Here is a 27,807-nt window from a genome sequence, read left to right as displayed (position 1 = left end):
TTCTACTACTGATTCTGAATCACCATGCACAGACATTTTGGGAGGCAGGTGAGGGGAAAAAGGGCACCCTTTCAAATTTATTTATATAAAACCTGGCAACCTGGCAAAGACTGAGCTTCTTGTGTTCCCTGCAGTGATGAAGTCGTCAAAATCATGTTTTACTAAAAACAGTGCCGTTGCTCCCCAGTCTTCACCTTTTCTCTTGCTGCCTCCATCTCTACCTGCAGACTGAGCTCGTGCGTCATCTTCGTGCCAGTTATTCAGCCAATAAAGTGTAGGCCTATGTATTTCAAAATTGTGTCTAGTACTATATAAATTACAAAGGTTTAATTGGCATCTTTATTTCAAACGACCTGACCGACCGTGACCCGAATATCATTAAAAATATTTTTGGATGACTCGTAACCGCGGGCACCCGCTAATTTTGGATCAACCCGCGCATCACTGCTCCCTATTGCTGCACCACTGCGGGTATGTCGACTGCCTGGATCTGCGAGTCTTGAATCGGGCTCTGTACAAGCTTCCGTTCAAGATGTTGACGCAAGATGTTCTGGGTAACGTACGTAACCTCGTTCCCTGATGGAGGGAATGGAGACGTCATTCCACAACCTTTAACCATTCGCTGTTGCCGGGACAAGTTCTCTGCTCCTCAGCGTAAAACCTGAAGAGTGGATGCACCTGTCACCTATTTATACCCATAGGCATGGGGAATGGCTCAGGTATATAAAATCCACTAGCCAATTTTCATTGGCATTTTCTCTTAAACTCAGAGATGATTGGCCTCCCAAGTGAGACCCCATATGTCGTTGACGTAACATCTCAGTTACGTAAGTAACCCTCGTTCCCTGATGGAGGGAATGGAGAAGTCATTTCTATGGGAACCGGAGATTCTAACCCAAATCCAAAGGCTCTGCTTCTAACTGCAGCTGCAGTGATGCAATAACTTTTTGATGTTACATTTCAAATAAATATTTCCCAAAGATGTATTCTGTCATTTTATGTATTTCCTCTCACACTGAATCAAATATTAAAATATCACGGGGTGTGGCATCATGATTTTGCGTTTGGGTCTGTGGGAGCTTAGGCAGGACCGTGATACTGTGCCTCTACTTCACCATCACTACTGCACAGACTCTGGCTCCAAATTGCATTATCGGCTCAAGATGACAGCTGCCATTTCTGCCACAATTCTTCTACAGTGGAAGGAAATAAACACATCACCCATCTTTCTGTTACAGTCTGTGACCAGGACGTGTGCATGCTGCTCCACAGGGCACTCGATTTACTTGCTTACTACTGCATGTTTAATTTTATCACACATATCACACTGATCTCATACTGCAGAAAACTGACAATGTGGTAAGCTGAAGCTCTGCCTCTTCTGCATCTTGGAGCACCTACACTAATTTTATTTCAATATTGTCACTCAGTAAATGCTCCTCAGGGGTTATTTCACCACACATTGAGTCTGAGCTCCTTTACTCCCACAACTCATAATTTTTCTTCTACTGTGTTGTAGTTTTACAGCATTTAATAATAAAGCAGATTTCTGGCATTACAGCTAAAGGTTTTATGTTAGTAAAACTGAAAATGATTCAGGGAAGTTTTTTTTACATCAAAATTGAATACTGTACAATAATAATATAATGTAATTTTCATAATTTACAGTGATTTTCAGCTGCTCACAATCCATTGAACAAATCTGCCAAACAACAGCAAGTGGTCCATTTTGACAAAATAGAAATCTGTAAAAAAAATTCTGTAATTTGTTATCTCTCTAAAATATGTGTGCTGTAAGGCATCAGGTGTGCATAAGAAATGTAACGCAGTTGAGAATATACAGTTGCTAACACAAAGAGATATTTCCGAAAGCAAGATTAAACAAGAATTCTACTATATATTCATGTCTATTATGTAGTCTGCATACGTAAAATCACTGTCATGCTTCTATTATTAAAACCAAAGTGCTCTTTATACTGATAAAGATGTTAAAGTTTGCAGAAAAAGATGACATCCTGACTGATTGTACATATATTAGTTTGATGGCATACGATATTTCAGAAAGCAGACGTGTGTGAGTTGTCCACTGACTCTGACCACAGAAAGCTCTTCCGTGACACCAGGCCCACATAATAAATCACTGGATGGACACAGCAGTGTAAGTAGCCCAATGTGGTAGTAGCTGTGAGAGCTACATCCAACGATGTGAAGGTCCCACAGGATGTTTGGTTACTGGGATCGATGGTCTCATTGGTTTGTATGGTGTCAATCATGAGGGTGATGTTGTAGGGCGTCCAATGGATGAAGAAGGCTACTACCAGAGCCACGATGACACGGATGGCCCCCTTCTTCTGCTTGCACTGGGAGCCACGGCGCAGCCGCAGCAGGATGCAAGAATAAAAGAACATTATTATAAGTGCTGGAAGAATGAAACCCAAGATATGGTAGAGCAGACGAGTGGCCAGAAGCCAAGAATCAGATGGATATTCTGCAGCACATTCTGTCTTTCTCTGACGTCTGGAGTCCTTGTAGTCCTTAAGAAATATCCAGTCAGGAATGGAGAGCAGAAGGCAGAAGAGCCAGACCATCAGGCAGCAACAGTGAGTCACTATTGGCTTTCTACGAGAATACATCTGCACTGCGTGGACGATGGACAGGTAGCGGTCAACACTGATGCAGCAAAGCATGAAAATGCCACAGTAGAAATTGATCTGATGGAGAAATATTTGCCAATGAGAGATCGCAAAACTAAAGTTGATTCTTAAAGCAATATTCCTGGTGCAGTACAAACTCAATCAACAGCATTTTTGGCACAATGTTGTCACACAATTTTTTTCCCCATGTATTACAATGGAAATAAATAGGGCCATAATCCATAAAAGTAGTTAAAATACTCACTGTTTATGTTGTATTCAAGCTTAAAATTTTAATTTGTTTAATTCTCAAAATTCCTTTAAGACTAAATATAAAGAAATACTCTTCTAATACAGCCAACTGCATGTCTATTCTGTAGAATATTGTAATTCGTACAATTAAACCCATAAATTCACAAAATCAACACAAGGCCATAAAAAATTTACCTCATAGTATTTTGCTCACCTTGAACAGAGCTCCAGTCAGCTTGCAGAGCACTGAGCCAAAGATCCAATCATACACTGCCTCTACAGCCCAGAAGGGCAGCGTTAGCAGCAGCAGAATGTTAGCTATGCTCAGATGGAGGATGAAGATGTCGGTAACATTCAAGTATTGCCTTTTCTTCCACAGTACCACCAGAACCAGCCCATTTCCCACCAGCCCCACTACCAGCGCCAGAGAGTAAAGGACCGGAATAAAAATGGAATCAAAGTACATGGAAGTCTCCTGATCACAGATTGAGCCATCACAGCAGGACTCATTATAATTCTCATCGTAGGTGAAATTGTAATCAGTGAAGGTAAAGTCTTTCCATTCCATGGTGATCTTCTTTGTATCAGCATTCGTCTTCTGAAAAAAAAAAGTAAGAACTTACACTGAATACTATAGTATGTCTAGTAGTCATCCACTGTCAGTGCAGTGTTTTAATGCCATGAGTCAGATTTTTTTTTTAGGTGCGAGATCTTAAACTAGTCCATGAGCTATTTCATGTGTGGCAGCAAGTTGCTAAACTTCTGCAACTCCAACCCTAATCCCAACCCCTCAGTTCAACTCTTTATACTTTATAATTACTCTTAAAGTACTTTATAATTACATACAGGTTTTTTGGAGCTGGTCTATCACTGAACTCTGCAGAATGGTCTATAATCTCTATAACATCTGCTTTTGCTAAAGTAACTTATTTTGACCAACAGGGGGCAACGTTGACACATGGTGGCTGGTTGAAAGGCTACATGCTCAAGCTAAAGGATCATTCAGAAAAAAATACTCACTCTGCCACTTCATTACTTTGTTACTTCCGTGGAACACAAAAGAAGATACTCAGAATTTTTTTTTTACCATATAAAATGAAATATATCCATTTAGTTTTTTGTTGCCGTTGTTATTTGTTGTACAGACAAAACAGTTTAAACATTCATCAAAATATTTTCTTTTGTCTTCTGCTGCAGGCAACAACAAAATAATAATAATAATAATAATAAGAAGAAGAAGAAAGAAAAGAAGAAGACAAAAAAAACTTTTTACAAATTTGAAACAACATCAGGGTGCCTAGTCCTGTTTCTGAATTTCAGTCTTCCTGCAAAGTTAATAATTACAGAAAGCTTTGTTTGATTGGGGTTGATATCTCCAGAAACAGGATTGGGTCCCTCTTATGTTGTGGATGACGGAATGTTGCATATTACTGCATCTATTAAGAATCATCCATAGCCTTTTCAGGAGCATAGTCATTTCTGTTTGGGAGCAAAATATAGGATTTTGTAAGTGCAGTTACAGCAACATTACGTGTTAGGTGCTAATTAGGTGTTTTCATATTCTGTGAATCACTCAACTGAAACGAGATGAGAAAATGAAAAAAGCACACTGGCCACAAAGCACATTCATCACTGATATCTATCTAGTCATAATGCAATTCAGTTTCTTATCATTGATGAGACCACGTTAAATCTCCTGTGACCTACACATTTGTGGCTGAGGTAGCAGTCTCTCACCTTCCTGCAGCAGAAATAAAGTCCATCTGTTTGTGCTGGAAATTCACATATACTCTTTGATTCTTAAAATCATTCATCATAATCAAAAGTTAAACTCCTTTAAAATTCTTTCAGATTACATATCAACCCAAGGGAAGCAAAATTAATATCATTTCTGTTCACATATCAGTTTTTTAACAATTCCTTTTTTAAGTTTTCTTCAAGCCACTGGCCCCTGGAAGTGTGTGTCTTATCATTTACTGTACATAGTTGTAAGGTACACAGTGCTTTTTAATGTTCCACCCATAATCTTATTTTCACTTAATAAAGTAATTAAAATCTTGAAATGGTGGTGGTTGCCCTGTTTTCTTTTCCCCTTCTTTATTTTTAAAGAAAAATTTGGATGTCAGTTTATAAAAAGCAGAAAACAAAATAAAAGAACACTTACACACTGTTTAAGAAGTTATTTGAAGAAGAAAAAAACACAATTTCTTATTAACCAGTTAATTTCACAACAGGGAGTGATCTCATTAAAAGTGCAGATGTAAATGGTGTTTGTGTGATGGCTTGTCTGTCTGATAGCGTGTGAATGAATGCTAGTGTGAGGGTGCAGTGTTGAGGCACTGACCAAGTTTAGCAGAATAGAAGGTGGCTGAAGAGACCAGTCTTTGGTGGGCTTCACTTGCCTTTTGGACAGCTCAACAAAGCAGATGTTCTCGAAAGTATGGTGCTCCAATTACTGATCTCTGAGTTGCACCAGACAGCATTCCCAAAACCTCCAAGTCAATTGGAAGACACAATTTCCACTTCACACAGTAACCCCTAATTCTATCTCCTCTCTGTAAACCTTCTCATGAGAACTATGTTCATGTAAACTTGACCCTTATTAATTGAGTCACTTCTCCCATTTCAACAAAGTAAAAGTAAAACAGTAAAGTCACATGAATTTTTCTGCACTGCCACACTCTCACTTCTTTTCTGAGAATGGAAGCTGTGTTCTGGGAAATGGCATAATGCAATGGAGGGGGAGGGGGGGGGGGTGTAAAATAAGCAAAAACAAGCAGGTGCTCGTATTATGTGACACTGGAGACATGATGTCAACTTAATTTAGGCAGGTAGTAGTGATTTGCCAGTAGAAGTTTCCCTCTAGATTTTTGATTATCACTCTTTAATATTTTGCCTTTCACATATCTTATGTGATGTTTTACATCAGACCACATTCTGAAGAAGCTTTTATGTTTTGTAAATGCCTCAGTTGTCACCCATGATCGGAGACTGATGGGAACGTCCAATCAGTAATGTAATTGGTTATTTTTTCCACTACAGTTTTACTACCACTACAGTCTACAGAAATTAAAGTTCTAGTTAAACTTCATGTTGAAAAATACAAATTCCTGCTACTTTTATCTAAAAAACTAATATATTCTTCTGCATTTTTACAGTAACAATGTAATTAATGTTTGGTTTATTACATTAAATGTCTATTCAGAAGCAGCAATGCACAATTCAAAATCACACCATCAAGTTCAAAGATGACAAGAAAGTGGTGGGTCTCCTCAGTAAGAACGATGTTCCAGCATTCATAGAGGAAGTGCACAGGTTAACAGACTGGTGCGAAACCAACAATATGGGCAAAATAAAAGGCATCGTTATGAAAATGCTGAAAATCAACAGCTCCTCCGTGGAGATTGTCAAGAACAAAACGAAATCCTTGTGCTCATCTAGAGGAGAACCTTACCTGGGCTGCATAAGGTAAGCATCGTAAGGCTAAGTAGATCATTTCTTTGTTCCTCTGCTTTTTAAAAATTGCCGGGTAGCTGGTGTTCGTATGCGTTTGGTCAATCAGCGTACACTTACGTCACTGGTAGTTCCTGTAGAACTGTTTTACACCCTACTCTGAATTAAGAGCTAGATTAGTTCCCCCAAACTGAGTTCCTATGACTAAAACTGTTTCTAGTTCCTGCGATGTGAACACAATTACATGGGAACTACTGCCAATAGTTTTAGGAACTATGAAAAGGTTTCTCTGGTGAAAAAGATCCTATTAAGGACTCTAGAACATAACATGGTGTCAGAAGCAACAGTGGAGTGAGTACCACAAATAGTTTTGTTGATACGAACTGACACGCCAGCTTAAATTTGCATGCTATCAGCAGATGAACATGGAACAGTTCAAGCCACCCTTGCCATTAGTAATAACAGGCAATTTAGTGGAAAACTGGCAGAGATGGCAGCAAACTTTTTTTCTCTATAAGACAGTGACAGAAGCGAGTTAAAATAGCTTTTCTTCTCTGCTACACATGGAGAAGTGTATAATACACTCACCATCAATATAGTCGATGAATAGAACATGACGAGAAGATGTGCTCACAGCATTCCGAGACTACTGCAGCCTGAAAAAAAAAATCTAATGGCAGTTGACATGACATTGGACTGATTCATCATAGAGCTGAGACAAGACAAAAATAAAAACAATGACTGTGAGTTTGGCCCAAGTGAGAATGACAAGCTCAGAGACAAGCTGGTGTTTAGCAGAACAAACTCTTCTCTCAAAGAAAGATTACAACAAATGATTTAGCATTACACAGAGCTATTGAAATATCCAGAGAAGTCGAGCTACCCAAAACACAGATACAGGCAATGCAAAATGCCACAGTTGTCCAAAATTGCCAAAATTGTCCAAAAGCAGTAAGAAAACAGTAACATAAAACTATCTCAGATGCGGAAAGAGCCATGAGCCATGCAAGTGTTGGCCCTTGGAGCAGGTATGTTATAAGTGTGGCAAAAGTAACCATTTTTCCAAGGTATGCCACAAAGTCATTTGCAACGATAGCAGAGTAAAGACACGAAACAGTGAAAACAGAAGTGAAAAGTGAAACCGATTTGATTTACGTTGGCACATTAACACATGCTCAAGTGCATGAGATGGAACACATAAAAGACAGTGTGTGGTACACAGCAGCCATCTGAGGCATTTAGATAAGATTCAAACTAGACACAGGTGCAGAGGCAAATGTCCCAAAACCTTGTCCAAAAGATCCCTGGTCAAGTTAAGCCACAGCCTACATCAACAGTATTAGTAGCATCCAGGTGAATGCTCTCCACTCCAAAAGGCATTATGTCACTGAAATGCAAGACTGAAAAATATTATATTATTTCATATTCCATTAGTAAGAGCAAAGTGTGAATTGCATTAGTGAAACAATAGCACAGCTGAACATCTGCAACCAACACATGCTGCAGCAGCATAATGGGAAACATAAGAGTTCAAAAGAGGACAAATTTGATGAAAATTAAAGTGAAACTTAACATCTCCTGTGGTGTAAGAAAAGGCCAACCACTGGAAATGGACTCTTCCTAACCCTCCCACTGTGTTCGTGATTTGGGCTGTTCCAAAATCATTCCGCAGAGTGGAAAAAAAGACAGACATTTGTCATCAAAATATCTCCATAGGTATTGAGTCAGGCTGTGTAGATGTATTTGTTTAAAGTTAATAAGTTAAATTAGTTAGAAGTGCCCGGTTTAAGGACTGTGTGCAAACGCAAGCTGGATCAGGGTGTTTGGTCCCAAATCATATTGTACTGTACTGTACTGTACTGTACTGACCCGTACCGCTCGGTGGAAACGAGCCATTACACATCTCTGATACAGCTAATGCAGCCATGGATCAGTAAAACTAATCCGCCAATACTGTGCACATTCACGTCACTCTAAAATGACAACGCACCACACCATAGGTAACCACTTAACAGGCTCTACAATACCACCTTTATCCAAACCATCTTCTTTGCCCGCTGATTTATCTTAAAAATAAAATATTAAATTTATTCCTTTCGATGAGCTCTTGTAACAGACACCTTGCTGGGAAGGTATGATTGCACCCACTAAGTTTTATCCAATAATGTATCCCCAATTGTATGCGTCTTAACAGTAAAGGCATTTCTTTCGCTTCAATTAACAAGGCTGGAATTGAGGAAGTTTGAGTTACAACACTCTTGTCTGCACCACATCTAATATAGCCAAAACTGTTTTAGAGGCAGACCCATATAAAAAGCACCAGTAGTCCAAAACTGATCTGATCATGGCCTGAAAAATTAGCAACATCATCTCCCTATGAGCTCCCCACTCACATTCAGCCAGACTTCTCATAACACTTTTCACACTTTAAAACAAATTTATTTTATACAAACATTCCATGTCATATGCTTTTCAAACTAGAGCTGTAATAGGGCCTTAAAAGTTAGGCCCGACAGGACCCGAGCCCGACAGGTTTCGGCCGGAGCCCGACAAGTACATTTTGATTGACAGCTTTTTAAAAGTCCAAAACCCTTTACAGCCCGACATTATTCAAATGTGCGCACGCACACAGCTCTTTTGCCTTTTGTCAAGAATGAGTCACTTATACAAGTTTTAACATAATTTATTCATAACTAATAGAGACTAGGCCACATGGAAGTTGGAAAAAAGAAATAAAATAAGTCCTCTGTAACATCCGAGCATTCTAAAGAGGCATAGGCTCATTTAGCCTATAAATAGACCAACACACCAATAAAAACAAGTCTTTTTTAAACAAATTTTATTAAGATAAATTTTAAATTAAAATGGTTATTTGGCAATATCGAAATTTAGACAAAGGCTCCGCCAGATTTGCCTCGCCACTAGCAGCTGACATTTAATAAAATAATAATGCAAACATTAGCGTATGTACTCTGTCTACATTATGCATTTAAGAATCAATGAATATTTAGTTATTATTTGAAAAACCTTTACTCACAGCAATTAGGCTAAGCCTACATGTTTTTGTGGAGGAAAATTATTGAATCCACTGTAGATGTCTTCAGCGCGTTCCTGCACTCATTGATGGTGCGTCATTATTTACTTATTATTCTCATTAAAAACTATTCTCAATCAAAATTTTCCTCAACTCAGACTTTGCTTTAGTTGCTGGTGCAACCAAAACGTAATCGCCAGAGGCAAGCTTCCGTTACACCTAGGCCTACTCAGCATCCATTTTCGCATCTTTCTCCATTTTCATATCTTTCTCGCGCTAACCGAAACACATCACATGACCGTAGCGCAAGCCCGAGCCCGATCGGAGCCCGCGTAAGATGATATAAAATAAGCCGGTTCGGGCAAAGATCTCAGCTCTACTTCAAACCAAACACCCAAACATTTAAAAACCTTGACTTTCTTCAATGGGGTCCCATACGTAGCGCCGCCTTGGAATTATTAAAAGGTTCTGAATTCTGAGCAGTTTTGAGATATTATGCTCCAAAGTTTTTGTGTTCCATAGACTTCTGTTGATATAACCCTTTGTGTTTTCTAAAAAAAAGTCCTAAAATGTACACAGATTCAGTACCGCTGCTCCCTATATGCAGAGTACGCAGTCTGCACCAACTCCCAGAGGGGGCGCAATCCCAATTTTGACAGGCATCTGATGGACAACCATGCAGGCGCTCTTACTGTAGCCTATATTTCAGCTAATTTTGCTTCGCCTAGGTAATAACGTCTACAATACTTTACATAAATAAAGGCTGATCAATCACTGTTGATTTTTCCAGAGACAGTACACCAAACGTTTTGTTTTTGTAATTAACATGTTGAAATGGCAACACCGCGAACACTTCAGAAGGATGCAGAACTATTCTAAGATCTTTTAGAGCTGCTTGGATTAAACTCACTTTTAATTTTCCCTTTATTTGAAATAAAATAATATATAATTTGTAATTTTTAGTAGTCATTATAGGCTGTGACAGATATATCATGTGCGTTACAAGCTTCTGTTTGAAAAGATCGTTCATTTGCAGTGTAGTGTATGTGTGTGTGCAGAAAAAAAAGATTACAACATTATAGAACAAAACTGAATTAAATTAGCCTATGCACTTTACATATATATCACATTTCTCATCAATATGGTTAACAATAAAGATTAATAATAAGGAAAAGAAGCACATCACAAATAGCCTTTCGTTAAATCCCATCCTAGATAAACAAAACATTTCCGCTTATTAACTACCTAATCATGTGCCTAAAAGAAGCACAAATAAAGAAATAGGTGCAAACAGAATACAGTGACGTCAACCTTGGTTTTGATAAACAGTTATTTTATGACACAGAACGCTTTGGTGAAACTCATGCATATAGCAAGAACTTAATACACAACATAATATTGATTCAAGCATTTAACATTTCTGAATTAATTCAATGTCAGTAATGAATAAGACTGAACATTATAACGGTCACGAGGAAGGTCCGCGTACAGTAAAGTGGATAGTGTACAACACCCCATCAATTATATTCAGGTCTATAGTGCCACCTGCCTGCGCCGTTTTGTAACTTCTTAAAGAAAATTAAGTCGTTACTCGTTATAACGAGAAAACGACTTTCGTTATGTCGAGATAACGAGAAAATTAAGTCGTTATAACCAGAAAACGACTTTCGTTATGTCGGGATAACGAGAAAATTAAGTCGTTATAACGGGAAAACAAGAAAGAATTTTTTTTAATGCATGACCGCTTAGAACTTTCGTAGCTTGACGTTGGACATTCAAGAGTCTCAAATTTAGGGACCTTCTCTAAAGTTACATGCGATATTGGTATACACTTTTCTAACGTCATTTGAGGAGAAAGACTTGCAGTCATAAAACTATTGTAATGTAATGTTCATTTAGGTGTCAGCTACAATGCACACCTTATATATTTTGTATATATATTAAAACAAATTATAAATTTAGGTAAAAACAAGGCCCATTTATCACTTTCAGGCATATTCCCGTGAAAGTTTTGTTTTTTCTTTTCTTTTTTTTTTCAGGTTCCCTTACGAAAATGACCAATGTTTTTAACAATAACACCACAAATCAACATGTTTGTAGCCATGGTAACTGCAAATTAACCATGATTTTGTTACTTCAAATAATAATTTACAAAGAAGTATTAATATAGCTCATGTAATATTTATAGGCATCAATAGCCTTTAAAGTGACTTAAAATGCAATATATAAAAAAACAATGAGGCAATAATGATTGGTTAATAATAACACTGTTAAAATACATAATTTAGGCAAATACAAAATAAACAATTTATGTACATATTATTACAAATGCCTGCAAAGGGAGCCAAATGCCATCTAATTGCTACTGTTACACTTACAGGACAATCAAATATTTGTTTAGGCTACTGACCAAACATTTAATTAAAATATACACTTAATCTTTCTTTTTTGGCCGCCTTTTTGCTATAGATGACACTGCCTTTATAATTTCTTCAACAAAAAATGTGCATATCACAACCCTTACAAAAATAAACCATGGTTTTATCATAGTAAAACTGCTTAATTTCCTTTTGCATGATTTCTGAATTCTTGAGACTATAAAATAAATTAAAGTCATAATAAAGTTATAGCCATGGGTAAATGTCGAGAGCTACGATTGTAATTTGTAAATAATACAATTTATTAATTTACTTTTTTATTTGATTAAAGTTCTATTTTCACCTCTATAGCAGGTTTTTTCCCCCATCATCATATTTGAGGAAGGGGGCTGTAGCAGAAATGACTCGAACCAGACAAATTAAAGAGTCGATCAGGGCTGTGGCTGAAACATGAGCCAAATTCCTCAGTAAGGCAACAGGAAGTCATAAAACATTCTGTGCCACAAGTCCCAAGCAAGATAACTAACCAATGCTTTCACAGAACAGCTTTCAACATTAACACCACTAGAACAATTATTGACAATTTCAATTCGCAGAAGAGATTGTCAAATTTGTTGTTCGTAAGCGAGATGCAACGCCAGACATCACGTGTAAACCCATGAGAGTACTACACAAGATCCTTTGACTTCCCCCACCTAGCAGAACCAAACTGAAAATCCTAAGGGAGGGGGCCCTTTGAACCTCTGGTCTCCACAGGAATCTTTGTCAGATAATGACAAAGAAACTGTCTTTTCTACATATATATGGACCAAAATGAACTCCAAAATGACTTCTAAATGAATATCAGTCCATCGCTTAACTCCATATTCATTTATATGTAACCCACACATTTGACTATCATGTTATAATCACTTATTGTGTATGTCTTTTAATAACTATGGGTTAGCTTAAGGATACATATTCATGTCTAGTATCTATGTAATCGAATCTGCTTGCTTGAAATAGTCCTGACCATCAGTTATTTGTCAAATGTATCATATTCTTGTTATAGGAATCATGTCCAAAATTAGACCCTGCAAGAGCGGGAAAATTCGGACCACATGCTTGGTAAGATAACATATGATTTATGATACGCCCGAGCCAAGACAATATCTGATTGGTCAAGACAACATTTGAGGTGTGGCCAACAGGCCAGTTTAAATACTCAGGACACCATAAAATGTTTGCTTTTAGTTGTTTAGCTCTGCTTTTGCTATCAGTCTTGCCTGATTTTAGCTTTGCTTCTTAGCTTTAGCTTTTAGCCATGCTGTTTGTCATCACTGTTCTTTGAGCGTGGTTCCAGCGTACTTCGGCCTGCACGCCTGCTGCTACTTAGCCACGATGAGAAGAAACACCACCTAGTCTCGTCAAACTTTACTTCTTTTCTTTTGCGTTTGAGAGTTTCGTGTTCTGAGTTAAGTTTTGTAACGCCTTCTGACCTCGACTGCCCGTTCAACTTCAACCAGCCACACAGCTCTGCATCTTCAGCTTCAGCCAACGCCCAACCACGGGCTTCCCAAGACGTCACTTCAACGACTACTGAACTTCCAGCCAATCAGCGACATCAGGAAACCCCTTTCAACGACAACAAAGGGGACTCCCTTTTCACAGGAGACGCAAGTAACTTTACCTCCAGACTGTGACCTCTACTGGTGTATCTTATATAATTTTAACCTCATTGAGGAACTCAATGCGAGGGTTAATTAAGTGATTGATGGCTGTTCATGTCTATGCAATTTAACGTATTGCTGTAAACTTGGGATTCCACATTTCCATTCTCTTAAACTCATCTTTCCCTAACTTTCGATCTTCCTGCAACTTGTGTGAACGTGTGAGTGCGTGCGTTTATGTGTTAGATTAGTTTATATGTCTTAGATTTATCTAATAAAGCCTTATTCATATTGAAAAGAGAAGTATCTTGTGTTTTGTGCTTACAAGTTAATGTCTTAAACTGCCGATCTTGTTACTGTGCTAATTGATAGTGTTTTCACTATAGTTTGGATATTAATATCCAGAGCAGATTTGATGTTAAACGGCTCGTTCAGTGAATCACAGGGCGTCTCAGTGATCAGCCGTGAAAAAGTGATTCTGTTCAAATTCCCTTTAAAATCTTAAACGATTCCCTTTGAGCTAAATTGACCTGTTTCCCTTACAGGGCACAACAATACAATCCTGCTTAGGGCACCCATTTGGCCAGCAGCGGCCCTGCACAGATTACAGAAGAAACATCACATAATGTAAATAAATTGTCACAGAATAAGAATTTGAGAATAACTAAATTTTGACAAAAATGTCAGATAGAACCTTATAATTCCAAGGCAACGATAGATAGCCCTAAATTAGGTACAGTAGGTGAACAACCTAAATGGGCATTACCGCGGGGCCGCAGCGTTAACTGCAAGTCAGTCGCGTCTTAAAATAATTCGTGAAACAACCGCCAGGTGGGGCAAAGGTACGGATTGTGAAATTAATCTAACTTTAAAATGAGATAAAAGGAGGAAGTAAAACAACAATGACATTATGATGTAACATTGTAACATCTTTAAAAAACATAAAAAAATGTACAGTGAGTGTACAATTGTACAATTTCAAAACGAAGGATAGTCTTAGTCTGCAGTCTACTCTTCAAAAATTAAAAGAAGACCTTTACACAAAGGATCATATGCATGCTATTGTTATTAAACAGTAAATGAATATAAGGCCTATATATATATATATATATAAAGCTATATGTTTTAATTTCATTTTCATTTCGGTTCATTCTTGGTTTAAAAATCTTCAGCCTCGCGCACATGTTCATTGGAAACAGCAGTCATTCACTGTGAGCAGCGGTCCACTTTGGCATATTGCTCATTATGATTTTTTTCCATCGATACTGAAACACGCGTGAACTACAAAGCCTATTTTACCTCTTGAACAATAGTTAAGCTTCAAATGGGAAACATCACGAATATGGAAACATTTGGATTTCTCCCTAGTGAGAGAATGAGAGAGCCCAACCTTACCTTATGCTTAGCTTAAATTATTATTTTTGTTTGTTTGTTTATAGCTAAGTCTATATTATTATATACTGCAATTAAATTTATCCATTAGAATTATATATTTTTAATTCTTGTGTTGTTCTGATAAAGTTGTTAAATTTAAAGGATTTGTTGTTAAGTAAAGGGAATTTAAAAAATTCTGTTGATACATTATAACATTATTAGGCCAGCTGTTATTATTTCTAAATGTAATAAATTGCAACTTGTACATGAGTTATATATTTTTTTCCTCTCACAAACTTAATTTATTTTTTAGCGTGTTTAAAAAAGAAAGAAAGAAAGAAAACATGCAGCAAATGAAAATAGACGATTAATCCGTTAAAATGTGTTACTCTGGTTTAAAGTAATTATAATTATTATATACTTCAGAACAAGGCCTGGGCCTAATCTACGCTATCCTGGGGTGAGTTTCCCAAAACCACAGTTGTTAACCTGTTTGCAGCTTAGTTGGTTGGCAATGGGAAATTGCATTGCAACCAACAAAGTTGCTAACTTAGTTAGTTAGCAACTATGGTTTTGGGAAACGCACCCCAGGGTTGTTGTTTTTTTTTGTTGTTGTTTTTTTTTTTCATTGCATCTGAAAATGACTTTGTTCATCACATTCACTTCGCATGCTCTGGAGCAGATCCGCCTCCGCGTTGCTCAGCTGTGGACGATTCAAAAATGTTTGATATAAAGGTTGCTGTCCCATTTTATACAGAAATTGTTCATTTAAAAAATCTAATTATATTGTTAACACAAGTTCATTTAGGCTATTTAACATGCACTGTGACATTTTACCCTTTTAACTTATAAACTCCTTGAGATTTTAAAGTTAGTTTAATAGTATTTAAAACCAAGTTTTACTTAAATTATTTATATGAATTAATAATATGTTATCATGTTTATTCTTGTAGAAAATAAGTGTTTATTCTTTAAGAAAATAAGGGTAAAATAAGGGACCATCCAAATATTTGTTTTGCTTCACCTATTTATGCAGGCTACAATTATTCAAAATAAATAAATAAATAAATAATAATAATAAAATAATGTCATTAAAAATGCCATCGGCCTGAGTAAATCTGACCATTATAGAATTGTGACTTTGAGGTTAGTGATTAAGTTGGTGAAAATACTGTGAAATTACAAATGGCATTGGATTTTAGAGCATAACAACTGAATGTCTATGAAACGTTAACCAATAAAGCATTTTTTTAAAACAATGGAACTTAAAGTTGTGAACTAAGTTAGAAAAGTTAGAAAAGTTAATCAGCATCTTTTTTCTTGTCTTCACAACCTGGCTACTGTTGTAAAATGTTGAGAGATTCAAACAAAAAGTTATCAATAAATAGAACAAAATAAAAAAATAAAGACTGCAAATGACGTCGCTAGCCGAAGCACAAGTGTCTGAGTGTGCAAGTCTGAGAATGCAAGTCAAGTGCAAGTCTGCAGCCAGACCCTTCTGAAAGTTTGAGCAAACATGCTAACTGTTCTGCCTTTGGCTGCACAGACGAGCACAGAACACTATTTAGAGTCCCAGCCTCAGAGGAGACAACAGAACAGTGGAATTATTTATTTATTTACTGCATATTGCTGCTGCCACACAGATTTAAAATAAACATGCAATTTATTTCCCCGCTGTTGACCTTCACAGACATAACCATGGGCAATCTTTGAGAAATATGCTCTGTGTTGGTTTCTGTGCCTTGGACCTCATTGCTTGTTTTTCTTTTTGCTCTGATATCCATTTTCAACTGTTAGACATTTTATATAAAGGTGTGTGCTTTTCTAAATCATGTGCAATCAATAAAAATTGTCAGTCAAAACAGAAACATCTCAAAGATGATCCAGAGAAATGTCAAGTACCTGAACTAAATTTCAAGAGTCAAATAAAAATAAAAATAAGCTAGTTGTTTTCCATTTTCTCCTTATAATACATTTATAAAGTTATCACAAATCTGCTTTTGATTTATCATAATGGGGTATGAAGTGTAAAATATATGTGGAACAAAAAAATATGTGTTAAAGCATTTTAGACCTGAATGGGTTTGAATTATACAGTCTATGGTTTGAATGCATTAAAAAAAACAGTGTAAAACAGTTGCTGTGATAGTGACATCTTGTGGTTATTTTGGGTACAGCAGTTTAGTTCACTTCATGAGTAGTGCGTGGACTAAACCAACCCTGATTATTTATGTGGACGTAAATCTAATATGTGCTCTCTACCTAAACATTGTCGCAAACCAGGTGCACCACTTCCTTGGTGTATTCGATATGAATTCAAGAATACTGGACAAAAAAGTTTGATCCAAGGTGGCTCCACCTCGTTTTGGCGGCAGGTACGTGGACTAACAGCAACAGAAAGGTGCTCATAATGTTTTGGCTCATCTATATGTGCACTCTACATGTCTTTTAGGAGGATGTGCCTGGCTCTAAACACATTAATATGCAGCTCTGAACAATGTCAAGCCAAAAAAAGATTGATATGGTGGCCACAAATTAAGAATAATTTATTCATCGCATTTTCTTCATTCTTTCTCATTTAAGTTAAATTGTGGCCATGTTTTATTAATTTATTCCCTCATTAGCAGACAAACTAATTTTTTCCATTATTTTAATTTAGTTAATTAATCATGATTAAATGATTGCCATATATAACTATTTATATTCGTATTCAATTTCATATATAACGTCTCTTCATACATAATGTCTCTTTTATTTTGTTATATTGTGGTTTACAGCATTAAGACTTCTTGCATAGTAAATACAGGTTTTATGCGTACAAAAAAGACAGAGACGTTCAACAAAGTTATACTTAAAAATATAAAAACATACAAGAAGACAATGAATAAGCCTAAAAAAAGCATTTACCCAGTTCTAGTTCACATGAGAATCTGATCATGTGAACTGCTTCAGATGAAGTCATAAGATGTTTTCAAAATGTTTTCAAAATGTTTAAAGTTTTCTGCAAATCCAGATATAAAAAATGATCACAGATAAACAAAGAAATATAAGACAATTAACTAATAAAATCAATGTACAATTTAAGATTCAGAGGCTCTTGTTTTGTCATAAGATCTATTGGAAAAATCTGCCATTATGACAAAAATAGAAACTGTAGAAAAAAATCGAATCTCTTTACAAAATATGTGAACTTTAAGGAGTCAGTATGCTTGAGAAATACAAAACTGCAGAAAATTTGCAGTAGCTGGCATAAGTGCCAAGATAAATATCTGAAAGTAAGATTAAACAAGATTGCTCTATAGTCTGCAAACTAAAAAGCACTGTAATGAAACTTAAGACCTGTTCACCTAAAGAATGATAACTGTAAAGGTCACTATTAAGATAAATTGTTTAAGTTGTATGAATTCTGATCAGCTGTCATTGCTTTTTTCACATTCATCAACTGGAAAATCATCTGAAAATGATTCCAATGTTATTGTTCCTCTAAATGACGTTATCATTGGTGGTGTGGACTTCCGTACTATCATACAATTATAATGATTAAGACTGGACATTGAATAGCAATGCTTGAATACTTAAAGCCCAACTCCTCTTACTGATACAGATGTTAAAGTTTGCATAAAAGCATAACCTGCTGGCTGATTGTACATGTATCAGTATGATTGCACACAATGTTTCAAAAAGCAGACGTGTGTGATGTGTCCACTGACTCTGACCATACAGAGCTCTTCCGTGACACCAGGCCTGCTGGGACCTTCAGCGTGAAGCCCAGTGGTCTCAGCATGTCCAGCAGATGCTGGCGAAATTTCACCCCCACGAAAGCGTAAAGCACTGGGTTGACACAACAGTGTAAGTAGCCCAATGTGGTAGTAGCTGTGAGAGCTACATCCAACGATGTGAAGGTCCCACAGGATGTTTGGTTACTGGGATCGATGGTCTCATTGGTTTGTATGGTGTCAATCATGAGGGTGATGTTGTAGGGCGTCCAATGGATGAAGAAGGCTACTACCAGAGCCACGATGACACGGATGGCCCCCTTCTTCTGCTTGCACTGGGAGCCACGGCGCAGCCGCAGCAGGATGCAAGAATAACAGAACATCATTATAAGTGCTGGAAGAATGAAACCCAAGATATGTTTGAGCAGACGAGTGGCCAGATGCCAAGAATCAGAGTAATCTGGAACACATTGTGTTTTATCCTGACGTCTGGAGTCCTTGTAGTCCTTAAGAAATATCCAGTCAGGAATGGAGAGCAGAAGGCAGAAGAGCCAGACCATCAGGCAGCAACAGTGAGTCACTATTGGCTTTCTACGAGAATACATCTGCACTGCGTGGACGATGGACAGGTAGCGGTCAACACTGATGCAGCAAAGCATGAAAATGCCACAGTAGAAATTGATCTGATGGAGAAAGATTTGCCAATGAGAGATTGCAAACCTAAAGTTGATTCTTAAATGGACAGATATTACTGATTTTGTTTTTTCTTTTGTCTTTTTTACATGTAACTTTGAAAAAATTAAAAAAATGTGTGACTTTTTATTTATTTATTCATTCATTCATTTTTGAGAAATATCCTTTTAATTCTTCCCACATAATATATCTGTTGTATAAATGTGTAATTCACGGAAATTATTCATTAAAGATAAGCATAAAACAATAAAATGTAGGGCACTAGAATTTTATAATTTAAGTATAATGCAAAGATCAGCACAAAACGCAAAACATTCTTTTGCTCACCTTGAACAGAGCTCCAGTCAGCTTGCAGAGCACTGAGCCAAAGATCCACTCATACGCTGCCTCTACAGCCCAGAAGGGCAGCGTTAGCAGCAGCAGAATGTCTGCTAAACTCAGATGGAGGATGAAGATGTCGGTAACATTCAAGTATTGCCTTTTCTTCCACAATACTACCAGAACCAGCCCATTTCCCACCAGTCCCACTACCAGCGCCAGAGAGTAAAGGACCGGAATAAAAATGGAATCAAAGTACATGGAAGTCTCCTGATCACAGATTGAGCCATCACAGCAGGACTCATTATAATTCTCATCATAGGTGAAATTGTAATCAGTGAAGGTAAAGTTTTTCCATTCCATGGTGACCTTTGTATCAGCATTTATCATCTGAAAAGAAACATACTTCAGATTTCACATCTATTTCTGTCATCCATTTACACTATTTATTCATACATTAATTTCATGAGTTTTCATGAAGTGTTTTAGATGTGAGATGTTAAACTAGTGAATATGATATTTTGAGTATAGCAGCATTCTGTGTGAATATGTGGTTTAAAATCTCTCAAATTAGCCATATTTTTACCCTTTATTATAGTTTAAGTCTGAAGCAGCTTCGCTGAATTTTATTTATTTATTTTTTACCAGAAGGGGGCAATAATTTGACACTGTGGTGGGCGCACAGGATTAAGCTCAAGTTAAAGGAATCAATCATCAATCAATAAGAACTCTGTCATCATTTACTCGACTTTTATTGTTTCAAATGTTTATAATGTGTTTTTTTTTCCGGATCCCACTGACTTACATTTTATGGACAAACCAGTTTAAACATTGATCTAAATATTGTGTGTGAGTGTGTGTGTGTGTGTGTGTGTTCTCCTGATGTAAAAAAAATAAATAAAATAAATACCAGTTTGAAACAACATGTAAATGATGACAGAATGTTGTATACTGCTAAATACATTAGTATTAATCTGTACCCTATCCAGGAATTTATTCATTTTATATTACGGAACGAGCTTTGGCACTTAATTTTCAAAATCTGATGTTTTCAATTTCCGTGAATCACTCAATTGAACAGATAAGAGAAAACATAAAACCACATTCACCTCTGATATCAGTCATAATGCAGTTTAGTTTCTCATTATTGATGAGTCCAAGTTAAATCTCCTGTGACCTTTACGTTTGCTTCTGAGGTAGCAGTCTGTCAGCTTCCTGAGTGGTCATTCCTGCGTAAAGTAATCTACCGTTTCTTTGAAGATGATGTTTGTAGTTAGTTTTGGATAGCGTAGGACCTTGAGTGTCATGAACCCTACATTTATGGGAAACCATGGGTTTTACAATAAAGCACTGAATGTCTGAATCTGAAACCTGAAATCTGTGGAGGTGATATTTGTAACCCCTGGTATTTCCCTTGTATCATGCTATGGTAGAAATAAAGTAAGTCTGTTTTTTGTTTGAAATACATTAACTTCATTTAACATTAACTTAACTAAAGTCTTAAAATAATTAATCAAAATTAGAAGTGAAACGTCTTCAAAACTCATATTGCGCATTAACGTGTGCAAAGAAAAATGCTAAATATTATAACAATATATGAATCCAATAATAAATAAAGAAAACCAGACTGTCACTGAATATATCCAAAAATAATTATGACATATATAAAATGTTTTTTAAGCAATAAATTGTGTGAAGTAGATGTGTGTATTCATGATGGAAGGAGATGTATAATAAATAGTCGGAAAAAGGAAAAGGGTTGAAAGGAAGAAAACGTACCTGTGTAAGTGCGGGATTTCACAGTTGTTGAGGGCTGCTGAAATGATTGGCTCACAGAGAGTTACTGTTTAATAAAGGTGACAGCATGCAGATGCGTAGAAGTCAGTCAGACCGAGGAGGAGGAGACAGCGACAGGGAGCGCCATAGTATGAAATAGGAAATAAGATAAAGATCAGTTTTCAGTCATTCATAATTCTTTTTCAAATGTTCATTTCGCTTTCTCAATGAAAGTTTGTGCCCTGGGAAATGCTGATGTATGATGTGTGTTCCAGGCTAACAGGCATTGTTCAGAAGTTAATTCTTAATCAATCTTATGGATCCTTTTGTCCAATAAAACACTACACAAATACAGAGATGCTGAGAAATGGTAACTGTCGGTCTGTATGCTAACTTCCAGTCCAGTGTATTTGCAGTTAACAAGCTTTTTCCCCCAGCATTTCACTCAGAAAACCATAAAATCCAGTCAAATGTGTTATTTATAGTCTGTTATCTGTTTTCGTATTACAGATATTTCAAGTATGTGTTTATTTTCTCTAAGTTTGATTGTGAAATTCTCCATTGCTGACTTTGTAAAAGTAATAGTTGCAAAGTTGAGAATCTTTTGTTCTGTTGCTTGTTTCATCCTTATGTCACACATGCTCACAGCGGGATGTTTTTTTCACACTTTACACCACGTCCTGTTCTTCAGTGCTCTCGTCATTCTCACTTGTACACCACTGCTCTCAATTATTCATGTGTACTTTTTGTTGACTGATTTTGGTTTTCTTCATTACGTTCACAGATTTTGTTATTGTGTCAGGCTGAACCTGTCACTACTAAAAGCCAAGTGAAAGCTACAAATATATATATTTTTAATGAAGAATAGAGAAGAGAAATCTGGACTATTCTTTAAAGCAAAAGAAAAGGGAACTGGGAGACGATGAGCATATTTCTAAAGAGTGGTTATAGCTAAGGATGGCCCAGCAGATCAGATGCTTAGTTTAAATACAGTCTTGACAAATGTGACTTTCTTAAACGGGTGCAACGGTAAGTCAGAAACTGTAGAAGTTGCACCTGAGGTCAGGAAGTACCACCTCTCTCTTTTTGTTTTACTTGCAAACCTCATGACCCTAGAAAACAGCCTCAGACCTGAAAATACCTACCCACACAAAACCAAAAACTTCTCATTGGACTTAGTAGGGCAACACACTCTTTAAATCAAATGTCACATTTGGAACAAATTTGAAACATCACTCTAGTATCATAGTTAGCCTGTTTATTTGGGGTTCCATAACTTTACCCAAGAAAAAAAATATTCTGTTTTCCTTTAATCATCACTTAATCATTTCATTCTCATGTTTTTGATTGCTGAATATCAGAGCTTCTACTAAAAAAAAAACACTATAAAATATTCCTAAAAGTAACCATTCTGCTTGTGTGCTACATTCTATACTTTCAGAAGCTGTTCAATATTTCTGTATTAAGAAAGCATTGTAATTTAATCATTGTGGACCAGGCCAGTCTCCACAGGAAATAACAACCAGCTGCAAAATGGGTGGGACGTTCAATTCAACTTTATAATGTGAGGGAGATCATGCATTTTGGCTGCTTGGTATCAGAGATCCACTTTTTATTTAGAAACTAATAAGCAGTATTAATTAGAACGTGGCTTCAGTCTTCATAACAATGAAATACAGTAACTTAATAAATAAATTTTTTAATCATGATACTTATTTGTGCTAAAACGGTTTGAAGAAAAAAACATCAAATCAATTACTACCAGTTCATTTTTTCCTTTTTTAGAAGCATATGCAGTTGTTACATAAACATTTTAATGCGCATGCAACATTTCCAAATGAACAGCAATAGTTTTAATGGTTTTCAAAGAGCAATGCTTAAGGTGCAATTTAATGTATTGCATACATATTTTGGGCATATACACTTGCCTGTATAGTATACATCATCAATATGATGTTTGCTAAAATTGGTCTTGTAATATCACTGTCTTAATACATTAATACTTACTACTAGGGGTGTAACGATACGCGTATTCGTATTGAACCGTTCGGTACGAGGCTTTCGGTTCGGTACGCGGTACGCATTATGGACCGAACGGTTCGTTGGACTAATTAATTATATTTGGAAAATAAAACAAATTGTGAAATATAATGATATGCGTTCAACAAGGTAGCCCAATAACCCAAACGACGTAACAGGCAATGCCTCTGACACCCCCGAAGAAGAAAAAAACACCAACTTATATGTTTATGTTAGGCTACTCAGTCAGGCGCTCGCTCACTCAGTAATAGCTACACGCTGAAGGCGCGTTGCAAAATGGCCAATGCGTTTAACAGACCAGAAATAGAAGATCCTCCAATAACCAACAGGTCTGGTGTTTGGGTGCACTTTGGATTCCCTGTAAGCTATAATGGTGATGGCAAGAGAGTGGTGGATAAAAAACAACAACGATATGTCGCATCAGTGGGGATTTCTTTAAGACTGCAAGGGAAGCTCGGCTTCCCCTCTAATGTCAAAATAATAACGGTAAAATATGTACTATTGTGTATTGTGTTAACCAGCTACATGTCGGCTGACTCGATTTTCTTCTCATACATTCCCATACCGTCACAGTGCATTTCCCTGTTGAAGCCGAGCGTCCATTGACTTCAATGGGGCTGCTTTGAACAGTTTTTTTCAGTGCTCCGAAGCTAGACAGTCATTGGATAAATGCTGCGATTATGTCCCGCATATGGGTCCGGACTCCGTGCTTCCCCGTGATGATTGGAGGATCTGTCGATCTGTCAAACTGCATCTCCTTTTGACTGACATCGGTCTGTACTATAAGAAGTCGGTGAAGCTGTCTCGCGCTCAGTCCCATGATCGTGGATTTCTCAAGTGTATTCGAAAGACAAACTGCGGCAATATTTCAACATTAACAAACACTATAGCCATCTAGTGTTTAAAGTGATTTATTTTTTACAATTTTAAACTGAATTTTCCAAAAAAATTGGCACAAATCTTACATTAAACCTTATAAAATTATCCATGGTATCCCCATGTATGAAAGTTAGAAATCTGGGTCTTTTATGAAGTGATTTTTACCTGAAATGCTTTTTTTTTTTTTTTTTTTGTAAAAAAGCCTATTTAAATAAATATTTATTTATTTATAGAAATTTAAAAGATTTAAATCTTTCAAAATCTGTACAAATGTTTAGTAAAAACATAAATGAACAGAGTAAAATTATATTTGTAAAAAATAAAAATATTGTTCTATTACAAAATTAAATGTTATTGTCTGGGGTCAAAAAGACCCCGAGTGTCACTACAAATGAATACCATCAGAGGGTTATAATGTAGGCCGAAAATGAGCTTCCCCTCTTTGAAAGACCAGCAGCCGCCACTGTGTCGCATCTAGGGTACACCAGCGGGAATACAAAAAAAAAAAAAAAACACCAGCGGGAATACTTGAAACATGTCAACTCATTTACGCCGACATCACCTTAGTGTGTCAGTATCTGGGAAAAGACGGAAAAAAGGAAAAACATACATGCAACAAACTATCCCCGCAGCATTTAGACAGACATTTCCAACGGATTCAAACAGGGCAAAAGACATCACCACGGCGATTGGTAGGCTACATTTACGTTATAGCCGCGGATATGAGACCTTATATTTACCATTCATTCTATCATCACCATTATAGCTTACAGGGAATCCAAAGTGCACCCAAACACCAGACCTGTTGGTTATTGGAGGATCTTCTATTTCTGGTCTGTTAAACGCATTAGCCATTTTGCAACGAGCCTTCAGCGCGTACTGAGTGTGCGAGCGCCTTACTCTGTAGTGGAAAACGTAGGTTTTAAGAACATGCTTAATGTAATTGAGCCCCGTTACAATATTCCTTCACGAGCCCATTTCAGACAGACCGTAATTCCTGCTTTGTTCCAAAAAACATAAGCCCTATAGAGAACCAATTGAGTAAAAACACACTCAATATAAAGAGTTATAGAGTTCCATATAAAAAGTTACATCTTTGTATTTGTTCATAACTAATATAACATTTTCATTTTTTTTATAAGGAGCTGTTTTTGTTTTATACAGTATGCTGCTAAGAAAACACCATAGAAGATGGGTAAAGAATAGCTCCATCATTGTTCATTGTAAAAAAAAAAAAAAACATACTTTTTGTGAACCGTTACACCCCTACTTACTACCTAGTATATAACCGGCAGGCAGTGGAAAAAACATTCTATAGGGATGTGTTGACACATGGAAACTATGAATACAGGAAGCTAATGCAAAGTGCCTTCAGAAGACTGACACTGCCTTTCTACGAGATGAAAATTATTTACATGAGCTGTATTTTAGTCTTATTTTTAGACTTTTGCATAACTTCAGACCAATATATCAAAACAAACGTTATTTTATTACATTAGTTCCTGCTTTATTCAGTAACAGAAGTAACTTAATTATAAGGCTTCAATGCTACCAATAAAGTCTATTTTAGAAAAATATTTAAGAAAATTGCAAAACTAAGAATAAATGCTGTTTGTCAGGGCATGACTTACCACAGCATACCGCTGAGAGCTGCTGAGATGACTGACCCATTTATGGTTACTCATCAATAAAGGTTAAAGCAGAGGAGAAGACAGTGGCAAATAGAGGAAATATGATAACGATCAGTTGTCATTCACAATTCCATTTCAGATAATACAATAGGAAATGCTATTGTCTAGCAAAAACTTGATAATAACTGAGAAAATGTGATGTAATATTTTTTGTATTTGCAATCTACAGCATGTTTTTGTACTTTTCAGCGAACCGGTTTATTCAGTACACCAGCAGGTGCATCCATCCACTGAAACAAGTTATCCGAAAGACCCGATCTGCAGAATTCAATCAGAAATCCTATCAGCCTGACAGTTGGGGTGTCCAAAAACAAGTAGAGGGTACACAGGTAAAAGCAAAGCACTTAAGCACTTTTGGGATGTCAGTGGACTCAAAGACAAAAATTTTTGTAGTTAAACGAGTGGTTCCCAACCATGTTCTTGAAGGGGCCCCAACACTGCATATTATGCATGTTAATCAAACATATCTGATTCAGGTCATCAGCTCCAGGAACATTTAAACTGCTTTAAACTGAAGTGTTGTTCCCCTTTCAGGACTTCTAGGGCTTTAAAGGGCACATATTATGCCTCTTTTTATTAGCTGTAAATAAATCTCAGGTGTCCCCAGAATGTGTCTGTGGAGTTTCATCTCAAAGTAGCCCACAGATAATTTATTATATCACTTTGAAAATTACTATTTTGACTGGAAGCAGAAACAGGCTGTTTTTGTGCATGTATATTTAAATGCAAATTAGCTTCTGCTCTCAGTCCCTTTTTTTCCAGAATAGAGCTGTGCTTTTACAGCTGGTACCTCAGATACTCCACTAAAAAACATCTGTTTGGTTTTGATTATCATATATATCGTGCAGAGCTCTCTGACCCTGTGTAGACGGGAACGCAACTGTAATGTTCCCAGGCCCAGAAAAGTAGTAAAAGAACATCTGTAAAACAGTCCATGTGACATCAGCGGCTCAATTTTGCAAAGCTACGAGAATACTTTTTGTGTGCAAAGAAAACATAAATAATTACTTTATTTAACAATTCTTCTCTACTTTTCTGGACATGGGAATATTACAGTTGCTGTCTATGCAAGGTCAGAGAGCTCTCTAGTTTTATCAAAAATATCTCAATCTGTGTTCAAATGATGAACAAAGGTCTCACAGGTTTGGAAAACGTGGGTGAGTAATTAATGGCAGAATTTTCATTTTGGGGTGAACTAACCCTTTAAGTTACAGAAGTAAATATACAGTATACTGCTGTCTATGCTGTTAATATGACCCAAAAACAAAATAAAAACAGAAAATCACTCTCTGTTCTTGAATGAATAATTGTTGTACCTCTAATAAGAAGACATGCTTTTAAATGCTCAAGAGTGAAGATAAACATGGCTCACTCAGTGTGGGATCTCTTCTAATATGGCAGTGTCCGTCAACAGCTGTGGGCCAGGCTTGTAAAATGTGACATTACATTTAACAGATATGTTTGATCATGCTGATTTCCCAAAATGGCTTAATTATTATAGAGAAGAAAGTCAACAGGCATGTTGTTTGTAGATCATTTGGGATAATCCTGAGCAAATGGTGACCAACTGTAGAAAGGGAGCAGGTGTGGGACACTGAGAACCACCTCAGACAAAGGGGTGTCAAAACTTACATACAGACCACAACTGTAACGACAGGAGCAACTTTATTTACATGAAGGGTCGTAAACTGAAAATGTATAAAAACTTAGGATGTTCTGGGTTCATTCTGACTCCGTTGAACCCAAGGTAGCCTACTACATGTACTTTGTCACTGCTATGCTGCAATAAACATCTTCATCAAGATTTTCAACGTCCTCATCACTTTTACTTACATTGGCGAGTCACCCAGTGAGGCATTTCTGAAAAAAGTGGGGAAAGTTAAGAAAAGTGGTTTCTATCTTTTATGTTGTTTTGTCAGGA

The 27,807-nt window shown here is 36.7% G+C and overlaps 2 protein-coding genes across 2 annotated transcripts; both read right to left on the bottom strand.

The window, feature by feature from the left end:
• Positions 1-1,639: 1,639 nt before the first annotated feature.
• On the bottom strand, positions 1,640-21,351 carry LOC132158292 (C-X-C chemokine receptor type 3-like). The gene is made up of 3 exons (XM_059567640.1): positions 21,280-21,351; positions 3,100-3,480; positions 1,640-2,711 (listed from the first exon to the last, which is right to left on the bottom strand). Exons 2-3 carry the CDS (start codon positions 3,451-3,453, stop codon positions 2,058-2,060), a joined length of 1,008 nt encoding a protein of 335 aa, XP_059423623.1. The 5' UTR covers positions 3,454-3,480; positions 21,280-21,351; the 3' UTR covers positions 1,640-2,057.
• LOC132158291 (C-X-C chemokine receptor type 3-like) lies at positions 17,968-21,340 on the bottom strand. The gene is made up of 3 exons (XM_059567639.1): positions 21,280-21,340; positions 19,510-19,890; positions 17,968-19,172 (listed from the first exon to the last, which is right to left on the bottom strand). Exons 2-3 carry the CDS (start codon positions 19,888-19,890, stop codon positions 18,450-18,452), a joined length of 1,104 nt encoding a protein of 367 aa, XP_059423622.1. The 5' UTR covers positions 21,280-21,340; the 3' UTR covers positions 17,968-18,449.
• Positions 21,352-27,807: the final 6,456 nt, after the last annotated feature.

Source organism: Carassius carassius, chromosome 15, assembly GCF_963082965.1.
Source record: "Carassius carassius chromosome 15, fCarCar2.1, whole genome shotgun sequence".
Taxonomy (NCBI): Eukaryota; Metazoa; Chordata; class Actinopteri; order Cypriniformes; family Cyprinidae; genus Carassius; species Carassius carassius.
This window is presented reverse-complemented; position numbering and strand designations above follow the sequence as displayed.

Bases quoted from the DNA above. Each gene is read 5' to 3' on its own strand.
- LOC132158291 (XM_059567639.1), bottom strand. From the start codon at position 19,890: ATGATAAATGCTGATACAAAGGTCACCATGGAATGGAAAAACTTTACC. The intron at 19,173-19,509 runs GTGAGCAAAAGA...TTTCTCCATCAG, and splicing joins TGACTGGAGCTCTGTTCAAG to ATCAATTTCTACTGTGGCAT.
- LOC132158292 (XM_059567640.1), bottom strand. From the start codon at position 3,453: ATGGAATGGAAAGACTTTACCTTCACTGATTACAATTTCACCTACGAT. The intron at 2,712-3,099 runs GTGAGCAAAATA...TTTCTCCATCAG, and splicing joins TGACTGGAGCTCTGTTCAAG to ATCAATTTCTACTGTGGCAT.